General features: G+C 44.1%; 2 protein-coding genes across 2 annotated transcripts in view; both read right to left on the bottom strand.

Moving 5' to 3' along the window:
* Positions 1–768: 768 nt before the first annotated feature.
* On the bottom strand, positions 769–14,327 carry LOC139378874 (kinesin light chain 2-like). The gene is made up of 15 exons (XM_071121443.1): positions 14,257–14,327; positions 11,114–11,362; positions 10,249–10,371; positions 9,758–9,941; positions 9,163–9,379; positions 8,728–8,917; positions 8,421–8,594; positions 7,604–7,703; positions 6,872–6,921; positions 4,565–4,632; positions 3,109–3,217; positions 2,723–2,869; positions 2,268–2,392; positions 2,029–2,086; positions 769–1,829 (listed from the first exon to the last, which is right to left on the bottom strand). The coding sequence occupies exons 2-15, from the start codon at positions 11,333–11,335 to the stop codon at positions 1,746–1,748; spliced, it is 1,851 nt and encodes a 616-aa protein (XP_070977544.1). The 5' UTR covers positions 11,336–11,362; positions 14,257–14,327; the 3' UTR covers positions 769–1,745.
* A 985-nt stretch (positions 14,328–15,312) lies between these two features.
* Positions 15,313–20,854, bottom strand: part of LOC139378872 (phosphofurin acidic cluster sorting protein 1-like) — a 54,638-nt gene continuing 49,096 nt past the window's right edge. Inside the window, exon 24 of the mRNA XM_071121441.1 lies at positions 15,313–20,049. Within this exon, the coding sequence (XP_070977542.1) occupies positions 19,931–20,049 (119 nt within the window). The 3' untranslated portion in view covers positions 15,313–19,930. The remainder of the gene's footprint in view (positions 20,050–20,854) is intronic.

The raw sequence follows: 20,854 nt of genomic DNA, 5'->3' as shown, positions 1-20,854 counted from the left end.
GATCTCCTCTTTACTAGTCTATATTCCCCCGTTTGTCTTTTCACTGTTCTACTCACCGGCCAGTTTATTAGGTACACCACCGTGTCCACAAAAATGAATCGCTCCTACAGACAGTGAGTCACGTGGCCGTGGCTTGCTATATAAAGCAGGCAGACAGGCATCGAGACATTCAGTTACTGTAGAATGAAAAGTTAGAATGGGAAAAACGAGTGACCTAAGCGACTGAGCGTGGAATGATCGTCAGTCAGCGGCAGTCCTGTGGGCGAAAACAGCTCGTTGACGAGAAAGGAGAATGGCAAGAATCGTGCAAGCTAACAGGCGGGCCACAAACAGACAAATAACAACGCTGTACAACACTGGTGCGCAGAACGGCATCTCGGGAATGCACAACCTGTTAATCCTTGTCACGGATGGGCTACTGCAGCAGACGACCCCACCGGGTTCCACTCCTATCATCTGAAGACAAGAAGCGATGGCTCCAGAGGGCCCGCCATCACCAACACTAGACAATTGAAGAGTGGAAAAAACATTGCCTGGAACATGACAGCGAGTTCAGTTTACTTAAATGGCCTGCGCAGTCCCCAGACCTCAACCAATGGAGCAGAGGTAGGCAACCCTGGCCCATGTTTTTGAGTTAACTGACCTGGAAGTTCAGGTCTGTTGAATTTAAGCAATTACTGACCTGATCAATAAGCGTGATCAATACCTCTGCAATAGAGCATCTTCGGGATGAGATGGAACGGGATGTTCACAGCATGAATGGATGCCATCGTGTCAGCACGGACCAACATCACTGTGGAACGTTTACGACACCTTGTTTAATCCCCCGAAGAATTCAGGCTGTTCTGGAGGAAAAGGGGGGGTCCGACCAGGTACTAGAGGGGTAATATAATAAACTGTCTGGTGAGTGTATTTTCTCTGTTTCTATTCACTTGTTTGACATTATTCCAGCATCTGTCTCCCCAACAAAGGTCCTCCTATGCTCTAAACAAAAACGGTGTGCTATATACAAAGAAAGAAATATTAAATAACTTAAACCAGTATATACAGAACAAAAATTCAGAAGGCAAAATAGTGAGCTTGAACTGGTCAGCGCTGTTTTGCTCCCATTTGATGTTAAAATACAGACGCACTCCGATTATTTTCCAAAATATTGTGTACAGTCTTGGTCCTTGCAGAATCTTCTAACAGCTGTAGTTCATACCTCCTGTAACTCGTCTTAAAAACCTATATGATTTATACCGCTCTAGCACTGTGATAGCTATTGAACAGGTTGCTAGCATTTGCAGTATTCATGCCACTAGTAGTCAATGAGTGTGATGCTTCTCGAAGACAGATAAACTAGTTATATTCTGATTTCTATGGTCGAGCGTCTGCACCAGAAGTACCAGGCAGTTATGATAGACATTTGTCAAGTTGCAATAATAATTACTCGCTATTCTGTTATGATGCTATGCCTCAGTCATCATAAGTAGTGCAGACATTCCATTTTCCATTTTCAGCATGCCGTGTTAAATATTCATTTTCTGTACTGTTTGATGCCAGCGAAGTATACAGTGAAGCAGACCGACGCAGAGATTTGTCACAAAAAAAGCCATGTCAAGTCGTGTTTTTCTCGATAATTTTTCTTCACGAAAATGTCTTGAATGCGAGTGTTGGGACCTGAAGTGTGTTTTGATCGCATCGGACAGCCAGCAGTTTCTTCTCATTGGCCCTTCCTCCTCCTGGTCCCGCCTCCTGTCTGTTTAACCAATCAGGGAGCTGCGTCTTGACAAGTCCACGTTGCTGGCGCTCAGTCCTCTGCATTCCGAAAGGCCCGTGTTGGCATCCTGGAGAGAGGGAGGGAGTTTAGCAGGGATATTCCAAGAGTAAATCTGAAACTGTCCATGTCCAATCCTTTCATCTCAATGTATAACCCAGGACTTGTTTGTGCTCTGTGTCACAGCAGTCCTTGGCTCATAACTAACAGGTTAATTAATAACTATATGTGATAGGGGGGGTGGGGGGTTAACCGTGTGCTGCTGGTACCTGTGAGGGGTCTTCTGCACTCTTGTTGAGGAAGTTGAGAGAGCTCGCTCTCGTCATCCTAAGGATCACACAATCTTTTAAGCTTCAATAAAAATAAAAATGTCATTGCTTTATTGTTATTATCAGTTTTACGAACTACGGTGCATCGTCGGCTCGCCACCAAAGAAAAAACCCTGAGGGGAAACACTAATTCATGCACGGTATGAGCAGTGACGGGCTAGGGACAGTCTCTCGCTCACCCTGGGTTGCAGGGCTCCTGGGGGCCACTGCCCTGTAGTTTCTTCACCAGCATCTCACTGCTCCTGCGCAGGGCGTCGCGGATCTTTCCGAAGGAGCCACTCCGACGCAATGAACCATTACCCTCCTGAGAAAACAAGACAAACACACCCCGTCAAGGATGGGCCTCAAAACATGAATCAAAAGTCATTTGAGGTATTTGGTTATTTTTCCAAAACCTTTTCTCATGTCTTCTATCAATGTATTGGACAAACATCACACCAGATTTTTATTTAAGCTGTTTGCATTTGTTTAGTAACGATGTCAGCTTGTTTGTACTGTTTAATAATTGATATAAATTTGCTAATTCTTGACACGTTGGGAGTAAATTACATGTGATTGTACACCTTTTCATCATACATTTTAATGTATGTGCACTTCCATAAAAGCCCCCCCCCAAAAGACAGAGGTTTCGTACCCCGTTCCACTCTGCTCCATCATCTCCCTCACAGTCCCCCCGCTGGGGACCACTAAAACCCTCCCGGTTCTGACGTCGCTCCCCCCCTCCAGGGGCCCCGTCCTTCAGGAGCTCCACCACCTTACTCTGGTTGATGGCATCTATACCCTGCGAGAGGAGGAGGGGACGAAGGGAGGAGAGGGATAGAGTGAGAGAGAGGATTCATTCTAAATGTCCGCTGGGTTAAAACAGAATGCATTCAGAGCTTTAAGGCTCTAGACCAAAACCGTGGGTAATTGCACTGCCAGTGTATCCGAGTGCCTGTACCTGCTTTTTTAATGATTGTGTAGCAATTGCTTTTTTGACCGATTGTATAGTACCTGCGTGCGTCAGTGATCGTGCAGTACCTGCTTGCGTGTCTTGGTAGCACACTCCTCCAGTGTCTCAGCTGCCTCTAGTTTACCCTGTCTGCGGTACAGCGCCCCCAAGCTCTTCAGGGTGGTATTGACCGTTGGGCTAACAGGAATTAAGTACATGCCAATATCATGTCATTTACGGAAGTCCAGAGAGGACATACCGTACGAATAAAAAAAGATATTCCCTCGTTACGTCGAGATCACCACTTATTTGTCTCATGATCACGACATTACAAAAGTTGATACATCGAGATCCCGAAAGAAACTCTAAATAGGAGTGGATGTATTGATGACAGATTGACAGTATGGGCTGAGACAGCAGAGCCCATGGTGGATCAGCACATACATTTCATTGATCGCTACAAGGGATGGTACATTTCATGCTAACATCAAGCTTTCATTTGTGTTTGGAGCTCATTATCAGTTTATAAGAAAGTTAGGAAGCTAAATGTCCCTTACTTTGAGCTAAGCCCTTGTGGTGCATTTAAGCCCTGAACAATGCCTGACAGGCAGCTTCGTCTCCCAGGCTGTGCCACCCCCCAAGACCACAGCCAATCGCATGCAAGCAACAACGCAGATAACTTGGCCAGTCTTGATCGAGCTAGCTAGTTAGTCTTGTTAGCTAGATAGCTAGCTTGTTATCTATGCTGGTTGTTAGCTTGCATACCTGGCATGTGTATAATTGTAATGGACACTTCATGTTTTCTGGATAATATTTACATTTACAGAGGGGGTGGGTGGGCCCCAGGGTGGGTGGGCCCCATTTCTGCTTCTGATAGGCATATTAACAGTCAGTGCAATATGTATATGATCAAGAGTGGGTATGCTCTATTCCTGGCAGGCTGATCAGATTCAATAGCCGTCTCAGGATGCTGCCTTGTTGGCTGTCTACAAGGAGCCTTACCTACAAAACAGAATTAAAAAAAAGGCAGCATCCTGTCTTACCAGCATCTAAAGCTGAAATTGAATCTGATCAGCCTGTCAGGAATGGAGCTCACCCATTGTAAATATGTCCCTTATAATTATACACATCAGTTATGCATGCTAACAAGACTAGCCAAGTTAGTTGCATTGCTCCTTGCATGAGATTGTCTGTGGTCTTGGGGGCGGCACGCTGCCTGGGAGAATAGGCTGCCTGTCAGGCATTGTTCGCGGCTTAAATCCCCCACGAGTGCAGCCACTGGGCTCCTTGAGGTGGTTATTGTGCATGGGAACAAATGAAGGAATGAAGCACTGTACTTTTGATTATCTCCTGATCTTGAAAAAGCAACTTTTACTGTGTCGTGATCATGAGATAAGTTGTGATCGAGACATGAGGGATTTTTATTGATTTTACTCATATGTCCTTTCTGGACTTCCATACATCATTAAAGCACAACATTAATATAATTTAGAACACTGAGTTGTATTTCTCACATTAAAATGAATTTCAAATACTAACTCTTACCTGTCAACTTTGCAGGCCTTGTACCAGCTCCCATATTCTCCATAGGGCACAGCATCCTTCCTCTTCGCCTGAGCAAGCGAGAGACAGAGACAGAGACAGACAGTTATAGTCCAGCGACTAAGGGAAGAAATTGTGGACATTTGAATAAAACCACCAAATTTCAAACACCACTAGGGCAATACAGTGCTTAGAAGTGTTTTTAGCGATATTGCCATTGCAGATCATTTATATTTCCACCAGCTCCGTGGGGCCATATTGGACAGGTGTCACATGGCCATATCTCAAAAATAATAGGTACGTACAGCCCAATGATGGCTTAGATTGTTTGAGGGAGTTGGGAGAACGCAAAAAAGATGGCTCAAACGTGCCACATATACACATTGGCCACTTTAGTACTAGGTTGGACACCCCTTTGCCTCCAGAACAGCCTGAATTCTTTGGGGCGTGGATTCTACAAGGTGTCGGGAAGCAACAACGTTCAGATACACTGAGGCATTCAATCATTGCTCAATTGGTATCAAGGGACCTAACTAGGGTTGGGTGGATTCCAGACTTTCATATAGTCATACCGTCCTTTTCTCATTCTGGAATTTACGATATTACTGGTTTAGTACACAAGGGGGCGCCAAAAGGCAAAGACAGACAATTTGGCATTTGTTACCAGGATGCTAACAAAATTAGCACAATAGTGAATTTCCATGGAGGCTGCTAGCTAAATATGCTCATGTGCGCAAACGAAAATAAAGAATTGAAAAGACAGGCAATCCAGCTCATAGTTAAACATATAGGTAGAAGCTAATGAACGTTATTTTGGTGAGTTTGGACATTTACAAGGGAATGGAGCCACTAGGGCAAAGGGCCTGCTCTGCTTGCAAAAGATGGGGGAGGAGCAGTCAGGCCAAGAACAGAGAGAAAAATGCAAGGGAAGTCAAAACACAGCAGCGGCAGCTGTACAGATAACTCTACCAAAGGGCTTTGACTTCTCAAACACGGCAGAAAGCTTACACAATATGATGCCCAGTCACATCAATTCAGCAACTTACTAAGATAACGCGACCCCTAAGTTTAACTTGCTGGTTAGCGCAGAATTCTTCATTTTTCACGCAGGAAAAAAAAAGATAACAGGTGTAAGTAATCTCATGTTGCATTTCGTAAACGCAGATCTAAAATGCTTGTTTTTTGTCATTTCTACTGAGCGCCAGACACATTGTGCTTCGGTTGCGCTTCTCCACCAAGATGAGAATTCACCAACGGCCATTTTAAATCAGCAGACAGCACCCCTACTGGCGTGTGGCTGTTTCTCTCCGGTACAGTGCAGCCAACCTGCCTCTGGTAAAAGTGAAGCAAAACCTTAGCACATGTAGCTGGCTACATTATTTCTACGATAACATCAGAAATACGATGGCCTATGCATCGTTTTTGGAAAAAAAACTCATTTACTTGCGGCCGCCAGCCAAATAGTGTTCCACTTCTGATCATGAAAATGAAGCTATTTTCTGCCGAATGTGTTGCACTAATGTATTTTCTGTGATGGAAAACTATGGTTGCACGTCCCCGATCACTCTATTTAACCCAACGACAACAACAAAAAACACTTGACTTTAAATATAAAAAGCGACCCCTGTCAATACACAGCTGGACTTACGTGCTCCAGCTTTCACCTGTTGTGCTATTTACAAACAAACACATGACTGGCTCAACTGTTCTGGGGAACTAGAAGCCTCATAATGTAACAAAAAAAAAAAAAAAAGTTGCAAAAGTTGACTGCGGGTATTTAAAAACAAAAAGTGACGTTTTCCCTGAAGTCGGGCTGCTTACAATGACACAATGATATAACATACTATGTCAATTTCAAGAAACGTGACACCAAACCTCCACTGCACACATCTCTCTAGGTAAAATCCCATAGTAATGCATTATGTCCAGCAAAGGAGACAGGTAAACCCATTTTAACCAAATGCCTTTGTGACGACAAAAAAAACAAAAAAACAACACAAATGCGATGGCACTATAAAAACGATGGCTAAAAACACTAAGGACTGATCCTAGCTGTGTGTGTAATTTAGTGCCTTTACCACAAAGTCCGCAGTTGCCACAAAACATTAGGCTTAGCCGCTGGACTATAAGCAGCAGCAGCAGCAGAGACAAATCACGGACCTTATTACAAAGCCTCCGTTATCATATTAACGCTCTCCCTCTCAGTCCTATCAGGTCCGCCTATCCATCAGAGTTAATAGCCAGACAGTGTCATCCAGTAACAGGACCGTGGTTCGGCACACCATACAACAGGTCCATACTGTAAAGTACCTTGCTCTCCTCTCTCTCCTCCGCATGCATCCAGATAGGTTTGTTGTCATCTGAAAGAGAACAGAAGGTATAGGGGGTGGGGGGGGTTATCAGTGTCACTGTGTTATGTGTACATTCATACATCTTGTTTTGCATGGACCAAAACGTGTAGAGAACACATGTAGGTTCTCCTCTCACTGGAAAAATAATTTAAAATCAAAATGGGTTGATTTATGGCATGTAACTCAGAGGATTTAACCTCTCCATGCATTTACCCGTCAGTGTGTGCTCATTTCACTAATTAAACCATAAAATTAACACACTTAACTTGTGTAGGGGGGGGGGATACAAAGTGGGTTATGCTGGTCTGTGCCATGCTAGCTAAACAACGCCAAAGCCGCCCTCTACTGTGCTGTTCTGACTATGTCAGTGTTTGATTGGCTTAAGGGCAGTGATCTGGACACAGTGGTGAATTAAGCCGCTCCACGCACGACAGATTAGCCCTGATCCGACCGGTCAGGACACGGCCACGCACGGCCAGCCAATGACCACAGGGTTTACTGGGAAGTCGTGGCCAGAATGAAGACTTCATAGAGTCGGTAGGTCTAGCGTGCTGGTAAATGTAGAACCAGGTAGTGTCCCAAATTGCACCCTATTCCCAGAGGGCTCTGGTCAATAGAAGTGCACTACAGGGAATAGGGTGCCATTTTGGGACGCAGGCCAGTCCCGTCAATGTGATTGTAGGAGACTCACTGTTGACTGAGCCAAACTCCTTCTCGTGTGCTCGGGTCAGGATCTCTTTGTACAGAGACTCAGCATCCTTGAACTTCCCCTGTTTGAGGTAGCATGTAGCCTAAAGATATAAGATGAAATGTACACAGGTTTAAATGACAAACATTTCACATCAACACATAAAAGCATGTACATCTATAACAAAACGGTTTTAAGTTTCCCAAAACATGGTAATTTTTAAAGATTAGACTGCATTACTTTGTACTGCCCTATACTGGAAATTTGGCTAAATGATCATCTGAGGTATTCCAGAATATTCTCTCTTTCTCCCTGCTTCCCCCTCCATATTCCTCCCTCTTCCCCTCCATATTCCTCCCCCTTATTCCTCCATATTTCTCCCCCCTTATTCCTCCCCCTTCATATTCCTCCCCCTTCATATTCCTCCCTCTTCCCCTCCATATTCCTCCCCCTTCATATTCCTCCCCCTTCCCCTCCATATTCCTCCCCCTTCATATTCCTCCCCCTTCCCCTCCATATTCCTCCCCCTCCATATTCCTCCCCCTCCATATTCCTCCCCCTCCATATTCCTCCCCCTCCATATTCCTCCATCTCCATATTCCTCCATCTCCATATTCCTCCATCTCCATATTCCTCCATCTCCATATTCCTCCATCTCCATATTCCTCCCCCTCCATATTCCTCCCCCTCCATATTCCTCCCCCTCCATATTCCTCCCCCTCCATATTCCTCCATCTCCATATTCCTCCATCTCCATATTCCTCCATCTCCATATTCCTCCATCTCCATATTCCTCCATCTCCATATTCCTCCCCCTCACCAGGTTGTTCTTGGTCTTGGCTACGTTGGGGTCATCAGCTCCTAGTTTGGACTGGTAGATCTCCAGGGCTCGTCTGTAGTAATACTCCACCTCCTCGTACTTTCCCTGGTTCTGACACAGCAGGGCCAGGTTGTTCAGCTGCTTGGCCACGTCAGGGTGGTACTTGCCCAGGACCTGAACACCACAGGCACAGAGACACACATCAAGACTTACTTTAGCTACAATGAAAGGAGATGAGAGTTCTCTCTGAGCACTACACATGTTGAGTCATAAATGCAATTAAAATCAATAGTGTTATTTTGTGTACCTTCTCTCTGATCTCCAGGGCTCTCTTGCAGAGGGGCTCAGCCTCCTTGTACTTGCCCCTCTTCCCGTAGAGCACGGCCAGGTTGTTGAGAGTGGCAGCCACCGCAGGGTGGTCCTTCCCCAGAGTCTTCTCTCTGATGGCCAGGGCATCGTTCAGCAGGTGGGCTGCCTCTTTGTACTTGTTCTGGTCCCTGGAACACAAATATAATTCCAGGTAAGAAGATTTGCAGAAGCACCGTAATTAAACAGTAAGTCTCAATTCATTCTTCTACCCGGCTATCCACACATCCCCTCCGCACCCAATCATCTTTTTCTATGAGCACATCCAGCCGTCCCTCGATACCATCCATCTCCCACGAGCATATCCCACCCGTCCCACAATCCATCCATCCATCTCCCTCACTCACTCTCATTTCTCCCTTCCTTCCCCTCGCACCTGTAGACGAGGGCCAGGATGTTGAGCATGGTGGCCACGTCGGGGTGGTCGTGTCCGGAGGTCTTCTCCAGGTCCTCCAAGGCCTGTTTGCAGAGGGGCACGGCCACCTCGTACCTCCCCTGGGAGGCGTACTGGATCACCAGGTTATGAAGAGTCCTCAGGCGGGCCGGGATCTCGTAGCCACCCTGCTGGGCCGCAGCCTCTCCGCTGGGCTGGGCTGGAGATGCGGAGGGGGTTAAAAGTGATTCACTCTTGAATACTTTGTTCGGACAGAACAGGGGTTCCAAATCAAAAAAGGGATTTCATTCTTGGTACAGAATGGCGTGCTCGCGCTGAGATACAACTGTAGCATGTTAAGAGACAATGCTTATTTCGCAAGGGAATATCTGAGATGACGACATGTCATTTATTTCACGTTTTAAGAGGTGGCAGTGTCAGTAACCAAAATGCCAAATCAATAAATCAAGTATCATAAGTCTAACCCTTCTGTAACCCCAACCATATCTAACACCCATCGTCTTCAACATTACCATCTAACCCCATGTCTGCCTTGTCCCCGCAACGGGATTCTCCTCTGGCCAATCAAGCGCCCTACCTTGTCCCTGGTCGTCGTCGTTGGGGAACAGGTCGTCCAGGCTGTCTTTGGACGTCTCGCCTGCAGCCTTCTCCTCAGACGGAGACACGTCGTCGTCAAACTTCTTGATCTTGTTCATGAACTCCAGGTGTTTCTTCTCCTCCTCCAGCTGGGCAACACACTGCTCACTACACTGCAGCTTGCTCTGGGGGGGAGATGAGATGAGAGGTGAGTGGGAGGGAGGGGACACTTTGGAAACGTCTCGCTTTGGAAAGGATCAAAGTGATCGTATACTCCAAAATCCCTAAAATGTTGACCGCCCTCAAAGGTAACGTTGAGATGATTCCATACTCCACACAGTCGGTTGTGTACGTTGGGATGTGGACTCATCCCACATCCCCAGAACATTTCACCACCGAGGTCTGAAAACAAAGACTTTGATATCGGAGTGAATGATGCCGTGTCCTACGCTGTACATGCACGTAAGGTGGATTTGGCTGTAGTATGTCTACCTGTGTTCCTGCCAGTTCGTCTCGTAGCCACTGGTTCTCCTGACACAGTCGTCTGACCTGGGCTCTTAGCTTCTGCTTCTCAGACTCCACCGCACTCAGGTGGCCCGACAGGGCAATGATCACCTGGACAAGGGGGGGGGTTAGAACCAGCTCTTATTTTCAATGACAACATGGCAAGAGAGGGAAATGAGATAGGGAAATGAGAGAGGGAAACAAGAGAGGGATGGGGTGGTTCAAATAAAACAAGGAACGCTGCAGGAATGAAACTAAAACAAAAAGGGGAAGCGGCTAGCTTGGGGGCCAGACCACATTGTACGTTAGCGGGGACTACCAGGCTAGGAAGAATGTTTACCTGGGATTTGTTGTCACCGGTTCCAAAACAAGTGCAAAGAATTTCCTTCTTGGAGGACAATATCCTTCTATTATAGTCTGGTCTATTCAAAAGAGGGTGGGGAGTTGTCTTTAGGGACCTTCTTTTATGCCGTTCATGTTATCAGACCATCCGTACCCAACCCAGATTCCCACCGCTGCCTTCCTACAGGAACAACTCTCATATCCTCTTGATGAATCACCCTCCTCACGCTCTATGAGGCATGCATCTAAATTCATCCTCTCCTTCAAGCCTTAGTCACAGCGTATGAACTAGCAATAACCCACATCGAGCACCAGCATCCTCCCCCACTCCATTCACCTCTACTCTCCCATAATTTCATTATCCTCCCTTACCTCTCAAGGCTGAGCCTCTTCCGCTTACCCACCCCCTGCCTCTTTCACTCCCCTGTGCCCTCCCTCTTTCGTCTTCCACTTCTCTTCTGCCTCGCTAGCCCTCACCCTCTTCCCTCCACATCCCTCATCTCGTTCCTACCTGTGCCTCTCCCAGGCCCAGTTCGATGGCCTCAAGGCTCTTACGCAGCAGGCCTGACTTCTCCTGGGCAGCAGGTGGCTGTGTGCAGTCCAGCAGGGAGGTGAGGAGCTGGGCATGCTCCCCGCGGAGGGTCTCCAGGCCCTGCATCACAGCTTTGGTGTTGAGCACTATCTCATCCTGGGTCAGGCGCTCCAGGGCCTCCTCGCTGCGTGGGTACACCATGGTGGAGATAACCCGGGTTCACACACACTGTAGGAAGGGGGAGAGGGGTTAGATAGGGACTGGTCTCATGTTACCATACTCCTAGTCTTGTACAGAGAGCTTGGAATTGAAGCTAGTTTGAGGAAGAGGCGTGTATTCAGATCCATTGACTTTTCCCACATTTTGTTACGTTACAGCCTTATTCTAAAATGTATTACACCAAAAAACGTAAGCAATTCACACACAATACCCCATAATGACAAAGCAAAACAGGTTTAGAAATGTTTGCTAATTTATTAAACAGAAATACCCTATTTACATACAGTACCAGTCCAAGTTTGGACAAACCGACTCATTCATGGGTTTTCCTTTATTTCAAATATTGTCTACATTGTAAAAGAATAGTGAAGACATCAAAGCTATGAAACAACACATTTGGAATCATGCAGTAACCAAAAAGTGTTAAACAAATCAAAATATATTTTATATTTGAGATTATTCAAAGTAGCCACCTTTTGCCTTTGACAGCTTTGCACACGCTTGGCATTCTCTCAACTAGCTTCACCTGGAATGCTTTTCCAACAGTCTTGAAGGAGTTCACACATTCTGAGCACTAGTTGGCTGCTTTTCCTTCACTCTGCTGTCCAACTCATCCCAATTGGGTTGACGTTAGGTGATTGTGGAGGCCAAGTCATCTGATGTAGCACTCCATCACTCTCCTTCTTGGTCAAATAGCCCTTACACAGCCTGAAGTTGTGTGGGTCATTGTCCTGTTGTAAAACAAATGAGAGTCCCACTAAGTGCATACCAGATGGGATGGTGTATTGCTGCAAAATTCTGTGGTAGCCATGCTGGTAAAGTGTGCCTTGAATTTTAAAGTGTGACCAACAAAGCACCCCCACATCATCACACCTCCTCCATGCTTCACGGTGGGAACCACACATGCAAAGATAATCTGCTCACCTACTCTGCATCTCACAAAGACACTGCGATTGGAACCAACAATCTCAAATTTGGACTCATCAGACCAAAGGACAGATTTCCGTCGGTCTAATGTCCATTGCTCGTGTTGCTTGGCCCAAACAAGTCTCTTCTTCTTATTGGTGTCCTTTAGAAGTGGTTTCTTCACCAATTCGACAATGAAGGCCTGATTCACGCAGTCTCCTCTAAACAATTGATGTTGAGATGTGTCTGTTACTTGAACTCTGAACCATTTATTTGGGCTGCAATTTCTGAGGCTGGTAACTCTAATGAACTTATCCTCTGCAGCAAAGGAAACTCTGTGTCTTCCTTTCCTGTGGCAGTCCTCATGAGAGCCAGTTTCATTATAGATCTTGATGGTTTTTACTTTCAAAATTTTCCAGGTTGACTGACCTTAATGTCTTAAAGTAATGACGGACTGTGGTTTCTCTTTGCTTATTTGAGCTGTTCTTGCCATAATATGGACTTGGTCTTTTACCAAATAGGGTAAAATATCTTCTGTATACCAACCCTACCTTGTCACTACACAACACAACAGATTGGATCAAACGTATTAGGGAAAGTATTAAGGAAAGACATTTCACAAATGTACTTTTAACAAGGTACACCTGTTAATTGAAATGCATTCCAGATGACTACCTCATGAAGCTGGTTGAGAGAATGCCAAGCGTGTGCAAAGCTGTCATCAATGCAAAGGGTGTCTACTTTGAATAATCTCAAATATATTTAGATTTGTTTAACACTTTTTGGGTTACTACAGTTCAATGTGTTATTTATTTCATAGTTTTGATGTCTTTACTATTATTCTACAAATTAGAAAATAGTAAAAAAAAAAAAAAAAATTGGGGAATAAGTAGGTGTCCAAACTTTTGACTGATGCATCCTGTTTCCATTGATCAAACCAACCAAGGCACAGTTCATTTCTCTGGACCCTGTTTCTACTCCAATTGGACTCTAATAGTTTGATCTTGAGAAAATGAAGTAAGGAACTGTAAGCGTTTCGGTTCCAAACCTACTCTATACATATTTTGAGTGGCACTGCCTTAAATCAGTTGTTCTCTCTCTCAAGAGAAGAGACTAAATAGAATCATTAATGTAAACAAGCTGGTCGTTGCAGGTGGAGTGATCAGAAATGCGCTGCTCTGCAACTTCTCCACTGCGCTGCTCCGCTTTGGACGAGCACCTGTTCTGTTCTCGCCGCCGCCAGGAGGCCCCCACCAACACCACTCCGCCCACCCCATTACATCCATTGACCGCAATGCAGCAATATGAGCGATCCCGCAATCTATCATCCTTGTTTCCGCAGGCACAGCTAACAAATCTCTCACGAGCTGTACGGGACGTTTGGCAATGTGCAGGTGTTATCATCGATCCATTAAACTGTCAATTAGTGTTATGTAGTAAAATATGGGCCGAAACTCCAGGATTCTCCACCCCCTCACAGAATGACAAGAAATGGGGGAGAATCAATGAAGGTGACGGATAGAGAGCGTTACACACAAATATAATACAATAAGTCTCTCAGACTAAATGTCTTGTAAGATATATCGTATATACTATAGTATGTATAACTGTCACACACACGTAGGATCATGTCCTACAAAGCACTACAACATTATTGTAAACATTGGCAGGTTTGAGCGAGGCCCAGCCAGAAATATGCTGCTGCAAGGTCTTTCTGCACGGATGCGGTCGTGAGGTTTAAGTCTGTCTCTATATGACTAAGAATAACAATTTCCTCTGCACTTACAATAAGCGACGGCTCGTCAAAAACAATGTAAAGAACCAAGACGAGCTCGATTGGCAACATCGGTAGATACATTTCACCAGCCTAGCATGGGGAGGCGTTGATACGTCGGCGTAGCCTACGATTCAATAGTTCCTCGGTCTTTGTTGGACTCAAAAATATATTCCAATATAACTCATACACGTAAAAAAACCTCGTGTCGGCCATACGTTACCTTCATCGAAACGGTTCTATTTTCCCCAAAGACAAGTGCGCTGCTCCTGGCTACCTCGACCTACTGTTGTGATGCTCGGCTTCCATCACTTGTCAGGTGGCTAGCTACGCTCGTCCACATCAATAACATCAAGGCTGGGGATAATATAACCCTACACTTATCCCCCCAAAAAACTATGCCTACGGTGGGCTATATCACCATGACTCTCTAAAACCATAAAACTGTCAAATGTACCAGGTCGATGTGAGGAAAGTAATAGCCTGTACATCACCATAAACAACGTTATTTACCTGCTTTCCCTGCTGTTGCCCCACGGGTAAGATCCGGGTGACGCGTTATTCAGCCTTCTGAACTAGCTGTAAAAAGAAAATAACCCACGGAACACCACTTTGCTTAAATCCGATTGTCGCTGGCGTCTAAAAGCTTGCGAGTTCCAAGCAATACATTGTTACCAATTATGTTAGCATTGCTGATTAGCTAATGAATTCGATCCGGGCACGAATTAGCCTAGTCAAAATGTTCTCTTGTCTTGCGACGGTTGGTTTCAACGGGAGTTGGGATCAAAATACAGGAAGGCTGTTCGCAAAGTGAGACATCGTCCGATCCTTCCTCGGGAAGTTGTTTTGGGAGAGAGTGCGGGACCCGCTGCGTTCTCAGTCTGAGAAGCGTGTTCGAAGAATGACAGTCGCGACCCGAAAATGGCTGCTGTTCGAATTCTCCCACAATCCTCCAATCCACAAGCCCAGTCCGGGCGATACGACTTCATCGCTACCCCCTATGGGAGAGATCAAAATAAAGGGTGATGCGCAATTAACATTTATTTGTAGGCTTGTGGATATTTCCTGTGGCTAATCACCATAGCATTTACAGTACTTTTTTTCCCTTCATTCTAATGTAGACCTGTGTATTATAATAACTCGTCTAGAGAAGCCTAAATAAACTTAATTTGAACTTTAATAAACTACATTAATTCCTAGATTCCATTCAAATGAATAACTGAAAAAGCACCAGAACGCACACACAACTCAGGAGTATTTACAAAATAAAAACAAACAGTTCCACTTTTCCATCCCACATCAGTTTAATTGACAACATAATCATGAAAAAGTACTACAAAACATTTCAAATAAAAAAAACAAGGACTAAGATACAATACAGAAGTACTGTTGTGATATGTACAAGCATTATTACTGTTTATAGACAAAAGGCAAAAAAGCTGCTGAAGAAACAATGGCATGTGCAAAATTACTCTCCAAATGCACAAGCGTTAGAATCCTCCCCTCAAACTACAACCAAGCATAAGTGTAGTCTAAGCAGTGTTATGCAAAAACAGATTCTCTTCTGTGATAGAGTGCTATGTTACAAGCAGGGATCCTTTCAAAATGGGCTTTATTAGAGAAGCAAAGCTTGTGGAATCCTACCAGAGACTCTAGATAGCTTACGGTTTGTTCTAGATCTCTCACTCCATTTGTTCTGAAACACATTGTGATGATAGCAGAGAGGACGGACAGTATTGATCCGCTAAATTGATTTATTCATATTAATAGATCATATTGTTCTTCCCCTCCAGGACAGAAGTGTTTCAGGACCATATGACCCGTTTCGGGAGACAGTCTGAGCCCTGTACTCAAAAGACTATAACTAAGGCCCAGGATTGTTCCTGGTCGGGTCACATGGTCAGCAAAAACCGCTGTCCCTATACGTTAGTCATGGACATAAGAGTAACTACAGGTCAATACAGGTAGAGACACAGGTACAAGTTCGAGAGACAGCCACACAGGACAAATAGGCCTAGAGAAGGTAGGAAAAAACAAACATGTTAATGGTACAACAGGTGAAAGAAGGGACTGAACTGGAAACAGGGGGAGAGGAGAGAGGAGTAAACATTGGAATGTATAGTGGAAAAAAATAATGTTTCCAACATTAAAATGATAACTTTGGAACAAAGTTTTATCACCAAAAACATTTAACACCTATATCTACATCACCCCCGCTTCAACTTGGTGTTATATCCATGTAACATTTGACATCTTGGCAGTGATTTCTTTGTCCCATTCAGTGAATGCTTATGATCCCCCCCTATGAAGAGACGGGAGTTAAAATATATGATTCTATCTTACACTCCTTATTACGCTAATAACACGCTGCAAGGCATAGAGAAATTGGACCCCTTTGTTCTGCTCAGAGACGGTAGAAGTCTCCCCTAACCACTGACACAGGGTCAGATATCTTTTAATCCCCCTGATGGTTATGGTTAGAACTAGGAGGGGGGGTAATTGTAATCTGACCCTAGATCTGTGGTTAGAGAGTAGCGTAGCTACAGGTAGGGTTCACTATCCTCAAGCAATAACGTCTCTCCCAAAGAGAAAACCCTGTTGTACATAACATTCATACAGTAGGATACAGTCTCAGTTAAAATATGCATTAAGAGTCCAAGTCCACATGAAGGCATTGGTCTGGGTCTAGCCCTTGACTGGTGGGCAGTGACACTTGCTATGAGAAGCAGGGTTTAAATGGTCTGCTTTCAAGAGGACCACTGCCTTTGCCATATCTTTCTTTGATACTCACAGGGAAGTTGCACAAAGTATTCAAGCTCACAGAGGTCACAAGGTCAACTGACTATGGAGTTGAGAGAGATTATTATGGTGTGTTTTCTATAATAAAACAAAAATGTTCTAGTGAAATAACAGGTGGTTATGGACTAGGGTAAAGCTACCAGTAATTTACAAAAGTTGCCGGAATCTATAGCATTCGATGGTAACTTTGGTCATTTAAACTTGAGTAAATGTAAAAAAAATAAAAAATCATGTATAGTATTAATTTGTCATATCTGTGTCCATAATATCCATTAGTTCCTAGTGGATACACCCTCTGATCAAGACAAAATAGCCAAATTAATGTTTAAAAGCATCTAATCAAAAATGGCATTATTCTTAATTAACTCTGCAACTCTTCCAACTATTGACTTTTTTCACAACTGCCATCACATTTACAACAAAGGCATATTGTCATAATAAAATAAATAAGTGTGTAAAAAATGTTATGGTTGACATGTCATGCTGAAACCCTCATATTAATCACCAATGGTATTCACTAAGTTGATTATTAATACTTAGGAACGTTTTTACAGCTTTGTCATTGCATTGTTTTAAATTTTAAAATCTTATTTGATTATATTATATTTTATATAGGTGATTAGGCCACAGATAATGAAAGACATCTGTGATAATCTGAAGTACCCAAAATGGTCAATAGATGTGATAAATTACATCAAATCCTTGAAAGTTACAAAAATGGTGGTACTTTACTGGCAAACTTAGAAAGTTTCCAGTAATATATCCTCCCTTTGCAACCCTATTCTGGACTGGTAAAATGGTGTTAAAACCTCCAAAATGTATGTTTACTAAATGATAAAGCTTTTGTCGACAAGACTGAGAAGAGATAATAGAAACTAACAATGAATATTATCTGCACATTCAAATTAAGTTCAGATGATACCTCTAATGATTTTTGGAAATACATCCTTGTTGTTTGAGATCTGTACATTCTATCATTCAGACTGATTTGTGGAACATGCATAGCTGTGTACTTATGCTCTCAATCAGTTTGAAGCCCTTGGTGCAAAAACCTTCCTTTGTACGAGCCCCCCCCCCCCCAAAAGAGAACAGGGCCAGATTTGAGTTACACAAGGTGTTGACGTCACAATTTTTAACACTGTTACACCTAAGCTGAAAAACCTACCTCTAAGTTACCCCGGAAATCATAATAATAACAGCAAAAATTGAGACATTGGCATTGTAATACTTGATATTTGTCACAATTCTTCACTCCGCACAGATGGGGAAGGTTACTTTGTAGGTGACACAAGGCTAAGCTACTCAACACTCGTTAGCTTTCATTTTAGACAGCAAGAGAACTAGTGTTTTGCTTACAATACATTGCCATTTCATTCAAAATATACTAATTTGAATGTACTTTGCAGGTACATTATTCGACCATAGACTTTGCTACTAAATTGAAAACCAATTATTTAAGTCAAATTCTTTGGATACAAATTATTTGTCTGCAGTTTCTTCTTAAAAAGCACCAGAGCCGTTAGTAGCTCTTAAAAAAGGTAATTTGGTGTCACCTATCTTTGTGTCAGTCTACAAGGCAAACGTCTGGCCGCTGATACCGCAGCCTACAGAACTCATAAAGCGATATTGACCACATCTCGACACAAACACGTGGTCACACACACAAAACAATCATACTGTGTCGCGTGGGTTACTTATAAAATTGGTTTCATAGATATTTCAATATTGTTTTACCACATTACATAACAACACACCTGTCACTGGACACTGGCCACCTCACAACACCCTAGACACAACACACCACCATTTCAGTGGCGTGAACGCTGCCCGTCTATCACAGGCAGGGCTGGAAAATGCATGTTTTTCAGAAATCCAGGTCGGGAGATTCCGGATTTACTACTTATTCCCTCCTAATTCCAGAAACCTTCCAACTAGGATTTCTGGAAAACTTGGTAATTTTGGGAAAGTTACCGGAATTTTGCAATCCTTGACAGGTAAAGACAGGGATAAAAAGTCACTAGTAGCGTGCGACATTGTGCTTTGGAGTAAGATACCTAGCTACTATAGTTACTAGAAGTGCATCGCAAAAAATGAAGATGACGGTCACTGCTCCTGTCCCCCAATTTAACCTCAGCACGAGCCTCAGCCTACAAATCCCAGCATGCAACAGCCCCACACAGGTGATATACTGTACGTCCACAAGCGGAAGGAGGACTATACAGTGGAGGGTGGATCAAGAGAGCAACGCTGACAACAACAACTGAGGTTGATAAAGGGACAAGCCTTACAGACAGCAGAAATGTTGCCTCTTCTCAGTAAAGTTGGGGCAAACAGTGAGCTCTTAAGTCGGCGCCCTCGCTGTACACAGGGGGTTCAAATGTCGTTACAAAAAAAACTAGAGCCTTCTCTTATATTTTCTGCTCTTCATATGCATAACATGTCAACTTACTGTACATCATTGGTGAGAGAAAAAAAGCATTTTCATGTAATTAGGCAGCAGAAAAAACATTGCTACTGTAGGTGTCGTCTGTTGTTCATTCCATTTCATGCACATGTACAGTATGTTTGGATCCCAAGTTCCCCTCCATACCCCATAATAACCGTGGCATTACTGTTATAACATGTCCTGGCACGTGGTGGTGTAGTAGTACAGCATGCAGGTTGGCCTTTGATGACACCGGGCAGGTTCAAGGTGATAAGAGAACTACCTGGTCAGGGTTTTAAAGGTTAAGGGTTAAAGGGTCAGATGTCAGGGGTCAAGGGTCAGGGCACGTCATGGGAGTTATTCATGCGGGTGCATCTCATCGTTAGGATTAGTTGAACGGCAGCCCGTTATCTTGTGCTGTGGGCCCCTCATACACACACGCTAGACAGCGAGAGGGGCATTTCAATTCATTAAAGTGACTAGTAGCGTTGCACCCCATATCCGACCCATCTCTCCCTCCCTACTATAGAGAAATAAGACAAAACATAGCAAATACATTCGGCCCCTCAACCCTTCATCGTAATTGACCGATATTAGTCGCCACGGCGTTCCGAGAGGCGGGGGTCTGTGTGCGTAGGTGGGACGGGATTGGGCGAGGGGTACAGGGTGGACCCTAGGAGGGGGGTTTGTTGTAACCAAACAGTCCAACAGGGAGATACTTGACATGGGTGGGCCACTGGGCAGCAAGCTGGAAGAACTTGACGTCATTCCACTCCACTCCGTCTATGGACACTGAGACACACACACAGGAGACACACAAATACTGGTTAAGTATGACTATTGTTCAGACAGGGAACACTTAAGCCTGTTGCACGCTTCCCAGTAGAAACGGTTTGCGCATTTGAGAACATTTTTAGATATTACATTTTTTTCTTGAGGCAAGTTGTAGTTCGGTAGCACAAGTCTACGCCCCTTCGTCTGTGATTGGTCAACAGTACTACTCCTAGTAGGAGTGGGAACTATGGACAGGATTCTTCAATTAAGTGTTTGTTGTCATTCAACGAGAGACAACGAGTTTTCATGCATATTTTTTCACTTGAGAAATACTGCACCAAACATCTTAGTTAGATGTAAAATTGCGAGACAAAAGACTTCCCTCAGCAAAAATGTCCAAATGAATTACAGATTTCTTGATTTATCTTTGAATAATTCTGACTACTTTGAGGAAGTGCATACAGGCTACAATGTTGATACGGCATCTCAAGAGGGACAAACAGTAAAATTGCAGTTTTTATCTAGTTTTTCAAGCAAAGGTCTTAAGGGGCACAGACGTTTGAACCTAGTATGCGGGCACCTTTAGGCTGCGTTTCAAATGGCTCACTATTCCCTATATACAGTAGTGCACCATTTTTGACCAGAGCCCTATTGGCCCAGTGTTAGGAATAGGGTGCTATTTCGGGCACAGTCTTAGAGGTCCGTTAACACAACCCTTCCTTCATTTTCTCTTTCCTCGAACATCCCCAATAAATAATTTCCCCTTCCCCTGCCTTCTCTTACACCTCATCTTTACTGATGGGTCGACTCTTTCTAAAGATTG

Source organism: Oncorhynchus clarkii, chromosome 21, assembly GCF_045791955.1.
Source record: "Oncorhynchus clarkii lewisi isolate Uvic-CL-2024 chromosome 21, UVic_Ocla_1.0, whole genome shotgun sequence".
NCBI classification, from domain to species: Eukaryota; Metazoa; Chordata; class Actinopteri; order Salmoniformes; family Salmonidae; genus Oncorhynchus; species Oncorhynchus clarkii.
The sequence above is the reverse complement of the archived record's forward strand: the minus strand, read 5'-3'. Positions and strand labels throughout refer to the sequence as shown.